This window comes from Pygocentrus nattereri, chromosome 23, assembly GCF_015220715.1.
Source record: "Pygocentrus nattereri isolate fPygNat1 chromosome 23, fPygNat1.pri, whole genome shotgun sequence".
Classification (NCBI taxonomy): domain Eukaryota; kingdom Metazoa; phylum Chordata; class Actinopteri; order Characiformes; family Serrasalmidae; genus Pygocentrus; species Pygocentrus nattereri.
The window spans coordinates 22,496,646-22,504,238 of record NC_051233.1 but is presented as its reverse complement, the minus strand read 5'-3'; the positions used below and the strand labels follow the sequence as shown (position 1 = coordinate 22,504,238).

At 39.5% G+C, this 7,593-nt stretch overlaps 1 protein-coding gene across 14 annotated transcripts in view; it reads left to right on the top strand.

Annotated features, from left to right (window-relative positions):
* The window catches only part of dab2ipb (DAB2 interacting protein b), a 250,907-nt gene extending 243,558 nt beyond the window's left edge, over positions 1-7,349 (top strand). For 13 of the 14 annotated variants that reach the window (XM_037533219.1, XM_037533222.1, XM_017698888.2 and 10 more), the window contains 2 exons: positions 1,005-1,092; positions 4,239-4,406. In XM_037533219.1, the coding sequence (XP_037389116.1) occupies positions 1,005-1,092; positions 4,239-4,406 (256 nt within the window). Of the gene's footprint in view, positions 1-1,004; positions 1,093-4,238 lie in introns of all 14 variants that reach the window. The other variant, XM_037533218.1, reaches the window with a different exon arrangement.
* Positions 7,350-7,593: the final 244 nt, after the last annotated feature.

Here is a 7,593-nt window from a genome sequence, read left to right as displayed (position 1 = left end):
ATCCTAACAAGCTTTAGCAGTGCTAATCACGTCTGCTCCTCACAGCTACAGCCGAAGTGGACTGTGTGTTACAGCACTGTTCATATTTTAGTAGTAGTGCTTTCCCAGGCCACAAACGCGAAAGAAATGGCTTCATGCTAGTTACAGCACTGATTTAAACAAAAGTAAGCGGAGGATGCTGTACATGTGGCCTAGGAGAGTGGGAGAACTCTGGCTTCCCAGGTTAGCTGTTTTAAGCAGCTGGTTAACTTGAAGCATTGCTCTGTCACTCACGCCACACGGCCGATTCGATGTCACTGTTGCGAACTAAAGTGTTCAAACAGGACACAAAAGATGGATCCTGGTGGCATTAACTGCAGGGTCATTCTCTCAATCCAGACAAACAACGTCCTCGTTTTAGGTATGACGTTGTTTGTGTGGTGCGAGACAATCACACTGCAGTTAATGCCACGACGTCCACGTTTGACAAGCGTCACGCACATTGCGGTTCTTCCACCCCTCAAACTGTGTGCAAGCCTGTTTGGATACTGTGACATGCTCTTACATGGATGTGGTAGGAGTGGCAGGAGTGGCAGTGTGATCCATCACTGATGTACTGGAGCCAGTTAATGTTTTCTTTTTTAACTTTGAATATTACAAAAATTGCGGCCGTGCAGTGGGTGTGAGTGTTTTGGTCGTTTTTGATGATACCGAGATCACCACAACATGCAAATTTATAATCTTTAAAACACTTCCCTTTGCTTTAGGGCCCTAACATAGCCATACCTGTAACATACCGAACGTAACCATACTGTAACATTCCGAACATGACTGCACCTGTAGTAGTTCGAGGACCACTCAGTTCACAACACGTGGGTGAAGGGAAAACATAATTCACATGAGAACTTTGATAAAAGATGCTAGTTTATTTGAAGATAACTGGAAGGTTAAACAGCATCTGCAATATGAAGAATTCACAGCTTGTGCCGAATGAGTGTTAAATTGCTTTTGTTCTGTCACTGCAGGTTGATGTCTGTGGAGGAGGAGCTGAAGAAGGATCATGCCGACATGCAGGCCTTGGTTGACTCCAAACAGAAAATCATAGATGCACAGGTACGAGCTGGTTCGAGGTTCTATGCTCATTTATTCTTTTTTCTTTTCCTGTATGTCGCTCATACGTACCAAGAACGCAGGTCTGGTGAACTTTTGCTGCTGGCTTATGCCTCCTGTAAAACCCTCAGGCGTCTGCTGTCATTAACTCATTTTCTTCCAAATGATTGTTTTAGAAACATTCTACAATGTGATTTTGTGAAAGGTGTGCTTGAAGCAGAGAATTACTCAGTGAAACAACTTTAAATAGAGATATTAATTGAAGAGAAAAGATGTGGTAAATGTTTCATTTACTCAGCCTGGCCAGCTGTTCACAACCAGATGTTTAAAGCATCAAAATATCCATTACTGTCCATAATGGAGGAACAAGATTACAGCTACATATAAACAAAGTAGTGTCAGGTGATTTCAGACAGACTTGGCGGAATAGCTCTGGACAAAGATCATACCGTTGCTAAGTGGTGAGAACATGCACAAACTGTACGAGGGCACAGTTAATTTTACTGCATGTAAAGTGTTCTCCGCGCGCATGTAGGGGTTGGGGGCTTTTCAGCAGTGATAACTTATGTTATAATTATGGGGCTACTGACAGACAGATTTGTTTACTGTTGGACAGCGGTGCTGAGCTACCATCGCCCTCTACTTTGAGCTCTGACTTCACAAAGCTTTGGACTGGTTTAGAAATCTGAATTTGTTTTCAACATTCTCAACAATATTTAGCCAAAAATTCTCATGCTAGTCCCCAAATGTTCTTGGTGCTCAATCACATCAGGCTCTTGAAAGCATTTTTTCAGTTTTTTCTTTTTTTTTTTATATAGCCCCGTTTCCTCCTCGATTTAGTCATGTCTATCATCGTTATGTCTCTTCTCATCAAACAGTGTTACCAAGCTGGGAAGACCAGCATGTGCGTCCTCCAAAATATATATGATGTTTCATCACCTTGTTTCAAACTGCAGCTAACATGTCATCATTAGCCAGCTCCGCATGCTAACAGACCACTAACTGTTGCAACAATTCTGTTGCGCCATTTAACAGTCGCCCACATTGGCTAGCCAGGCTAGACCACCCAGAGACAGTGAGGCCAGTTGTGCTCTCTTGGACTTCTGACTACAGATAGCTGTGGCATCACCAGGGACTGAACTCATCTCCTAATGATATTTTCAGTTCATTTTCTCTAAAAAATGATTGACGATTATGATAATACACAAAGGACTTCAAATACTCGTTAATATTTACAAATTACTCTGCTCTAATACTCAAAATCACCCTTAAAAACAATATTTTAAGTTTGTATATTCATATGTGTGTGTGTGTGTGTGTGTGTGTGTGTGTGTGTATATATATATATATATATAATATGTCTGTATATGTATATTCAGCTGTCCCACTTTATTTAAGGTTCTAAACTGCATATTGACTCAAATATGATGTCGTTGGTGGGGCAGTTGCAGAGCAGGCCCTTGTACTGTGTGTGTGGAGGACACTCTTCTCTGACACTTTAGGAAAAAACATAAACCATTTAATAAGATAGGAAAAAGCTGATATTCCCTCCTAAAGCAGTGATGCACGGGGATGAGTAAGAGGTGGTGTGGACTGGACACATGGTGGTACTTGTACGAGCATCAATTTACTTACATATTTGAGATGATTCGTCAAACTTGTCGAGTCTCCATTTCAAGTCCAACATTTTTCTTATTATTCAAAGTCCTCTCCCTCAAGTGGCTCAGTTCTGAGGCGTCTTTTAGCATCAGACCAGGTGGAAAGCAGAGCAGTTTGTTGTGCTCTCTGGTGAGGTGATGTGTGTGACTGCCAATGAAAGAGAAAGCTCTTATCTACAAAGGAGAGGCTTTGCTGGAATGGAGTGATGCTACCGTCACAAGCACATAACTGTTGTTGGAAGAAAACCTTGTGTATCTCCAAAATGGTAATTTTAAGAAAAGGCAAAAACCTACTTTACTTTTAATGTAAATCAGTGGAACCACATTTCCCCCCCCCCCCAAAGTCATTTTGGGTTATTTCTTTTAGTCCATTCATCGTGAAATTTAACATACAATGTTAAAGGGTAACAAGTATTTTCAAATTACGTCAAAAAATTTGTCAACAGCGATATACACACACGGCAGATACTCATGATAATACTTTAAAAGTTTTCCCCTTTTGAAGCCCCCTTAAACACACACACTTATGCCTGCAGCCCAAACACTCACATCTATCTAATATTAACCACCCACACTTTCCTAAAGAGGAATGAATGTGCATTTGCAGAAAGATCAGTTCTAACTCCGAACCCAGCATGAAAACTTCATTAACATACAGCAGTGGACCAGGCGCCAAGAGCGCTGCACGAATCTGAGCCAAAATGGCACCAAGTGCCTTTAAAATTTCATAGAACCTCCCCCTGCTGGTCTCTCATTCTCTCACCAGCTTTTGATCATCTATACTTATTTAAATTCCAATCCACTTTTTAAACTCATGAATCATTAATGTATTACATGAGTGGTTATGGAGAAAGCTGAGCAAAACCTGTTAAGAGACTAAGGTATGTACTACATCCGGCTGTCATATCGTCCATCATCTAGTGCTACATCCTATTATCATACTTATACGTTTTAGTTAAAGTCGCTTTGACAGCATAATAATAACATTTGTTTTGCCAAAACTTTTTCTACTAAGAATACTGAGAATATTAATGGGAAGCCAGAAAGTTGTATCCCTTTAAAGGCCATTTTAAAGGAATATTTGAAAGAGAGGGCTCTGACCAGTTTATATTGGCAGTAAACAGCGTATGATCAGCTGTTTGACCTACAGGGTAGATGGTTTGAAGGGCCAAAATACGAAAAAGCATTAAGCCCATAAAAAAAAATGTAGCACTAATAATTTACAAATTTGTTACTTTGAATTGCAATCTGAAGCTTCAATTACCAAGTTGTGATATCACATTTTTCAGTGTTTAGTGTCTTTACTCATTGCCTTTTTTTACAGCATACATTCGTTTTTCCACACCTCCAAAGTTCAGTCTCATTAGTTGGTTGCATTTCTACTGTCTAAAAAGTTCCTCCACTTGTTTTGGGTGTTTTTAAAACTAGTTGTGGTGAAATGATAAGGTTCCTGACTGTCTTCATGATCCCCTCTTTCTCATCTCTCTCCAGGAGAAGCGGATAGCGTCTCTAGACGCAGCCAACGCCAGGCTGATGAGCGCTCTGTCGCAGCTGAAGGAGCGCTACAGCATGCAGACACGCAATGGCATCTCCCCCACCAACCCCACAAAACTGCAGATCACAGAGAACGGAGAGTTTCGGAACAGCTCCAACTGCTGAAGCCCAGCCTCCAGAGATGTACGGCATAATCCAGACAGAAAGCACGGGGTGGAGAGAGAACACATGGCCAAGATGCTGATGTAGGAAAGCGGCTGGGAAAGGCACGGGAAATGTGTCTGTGTGGACAGTTTCTTTTTTTATTATTATTTTTATGGACTCTGGTTTTGAACAGCTGGTAAATGATATTGGCTGTTCTGTGGAGCAAGGATACGAGGTAAACCTCAAAGCTTTGGCCATTAAGAGGCATCCACTACTTCAGTTTAGGACAAACCACTCTCTGTACTAGAATACATAAATGTAAGCAACAACTGGACTTTAAAAAAATGAATTACTGGGTACATACTGTAGACGTATAGTCGCTACAAGTCCCTCTGCAGTAACTCTAGCCTCAGATCTCCAAATCCACTGTTGCCCAGTGATTATTTTAAAAGCGTGTATTCGTATACATTCAAATATTTGGCCCCCTTTGGTTTTGTTTTAATATTACATAGATACCAAGTTAGCAAATGCAAAATGCTCCCTCCTTTCAGAAAACCTAGCGCTCTCTTGCATCCTTTCTTGCACCCACGTCTGCTGCACTTTCTGTAACTGCTCCAGCTCCCCACACAGTGCACTTTGTAAGCTCTTCAACATAAAAAGCCTTAAAAATGGAATGCAGCTCCTTTATCCCCTTAATCAGTTTCCCTAAAATTAAAATCAACACTTTTGCTGGACCTTTTTCAAACATGTTTACAAAGGCATGTCTACAAGGAGTGAAGCATTAAACCTTGTATTAGCAAATATGTGTGTACACACACACACACACACACACACACACACACACACACACACACACACACACACACACACACACACACACACGCACACACACATTAGAGCCTATTTTCTAGTTTCCATTTTAGTCAGTTGACACTCCCTGAGACATTGTTAATGGCCTTTTTGAAAGAGAGTATACAGAGTGTGCACTTGGTTCCAGTCTTAGGTTATAATACATTATTTATTACAGTTTACACTTACACAAGCACCTGCAGAGTCATGGTGAAGTTATTGTCTTGATGCAATTTACCATGGATGAGTGTGTTAATTTGGTCTGGAATTTCCCCATTTTAATCAGCACAAACTGCAGATATAAAGCAGTATGAATATTATTAATTCGGTAGCGCACACAGACACATGAATTAACTTCATTGTAATTCTGCTTTGGTATTTTTCATATTTAACCTCATATTATAAAACCTTTCTAAAACTTGTGGAAAGTCTTTCGAGCTTAATCACTTTCTGAGCCTTCAATATTGATGTTTCCCACTTTGTTGCTTCTTTCTTCGAAGGCAGTGCCAGCTGTCCACACCTTTGTTTATATGCATGCCATTCTCACCGACCCAGAAGGTGAAGTTCGTATACAAGCATAGAGAGCTTGTTTATTTTTGTATTTCTGTTCTTACCTACAAAAGGAGCCACCTGCATTTCTCATACCTGGCACTACAGTAAGATGCAATGCTGCAGGTCTGATTTAGCTGTTTTGCCAATAAGGAGTGAGAGATTTGACTGCAAAAAAAAAATAATATATATATATATATATAGTGCAATGCATAAGCATTGAGTCTCGGGACATAGTAATCATTTTTACTGGGTATCAGTGATGAATTCTGCTGTAGCAAGACAAGGTGCGTCCTGTAAATATTATATAAAAGAAAATTAAATATATATATATGTACACACACACATACACACACAAACCTTTTCATTTCAACGTGTTCTGCTGATTTAGGACTTTAGAGATTACATTTATTATGATGTTTCTGCTGTTTCAGTGCAATGTCCATTATGAATCAAATAGCCAGTCTTGAATGACACTGTCCCATTGATTCATTATAATCATTCTGGTCAGTAAAGCAAAAGAAGTAGGGGCTGTAGTTCATCTAGAGCTGTTAAAGCACAAACTCTAAACCTTCAACATGCCCTATTAAATGCCTGTTGAGCCTATGCACTTTTTATTGTAACTAAATTCAGCTTCCCTTATGTGAGGAATTTACTTCCCCAAACTGAAATCAGTTCAGAAACCCATATTTGTCCCTCACTGATATGAGGCAGTGGTCCATTGCTTAGTTTTAAAATGAAACAGCCAATCCATTTGGTAAGAATCTTTTAGCTTCTGTTTTGACTCATACCCACGTCATGACCATGTTTAAGTAGCCAAATCCAGGTGCTCATCTGTGGGTCAGTGAACTACAATCTTAGCACTTTACTGATTCTGTTCAATTTGGTGCTTAATTCTCACAAATGTTAGCGAATTTGTAGCCTAAGACACCATGAGTGAATATGTGCTGCAGTTGCTTTTCATTGCACCAGTATTTAATATTCAAAGTGGTAGCATAAAGGAATCACGCATTTCAGGAGTTTTCAGTTGCGCGCATCCACCCGATCACCAAAGCCCAGTCAAATGAAAAGCTATTCTGAATCGTCACGTTTCCAAGAATGAACGAGTAAGTGTGGACTGATTCTCATCAACTGTACAGAACAGCATACAAAGAAGAGTATTTGCTGATGTCTCAAGGTTCTTTCTGACAGACTGACGTCTTTATTCAGCATATTTTCAGCTCTAGAACATCAAAAAAAAGGAAAGAAAAAAAAAAGCTGTCACAGTGGCACACACTCTTACTCAGTTCCCGTTCTCAGCAGTCAGTGTGGTATATTAGCTTTGTCAAAAGACATTCATCTATAACTGAATATGAAAATGTGTTGTATGTTTTATAATCCTTGTAGAAAGGAGTTTTGTAAGTATGTTTAAAGTAAAGTATTGGCTGGACTCTGGCTTCTTTTGAAGACGAGATGAGAACAATAATGTACAGAGAGATATGTCCATGTTAAGAACTATGAAAATGTGGCTGTGCAATTTATGTAAATTTGCAACTAGGATAATTAAAAATTTATTTAGCTATTTTATACCTGCTTTGTTGTCTTTATTTTCCCTTAGAGGGATTTCATAAACAAGTGTGAGGCTATAATGCCGTTGCTTTAGGATGTTCTCAAATTTGATTGTTTTTGAATGTTTTTACAAACCTCATAGGAAATCTAATAGAAATCTAAATTTAAATGGATTGACATCTATTACAGAAACAGAGTTTGATGTGCATTAGCTCCGGGAGTCATAAAAGCTATGGTTGACATTATAAGTGTTGCTCAGTCT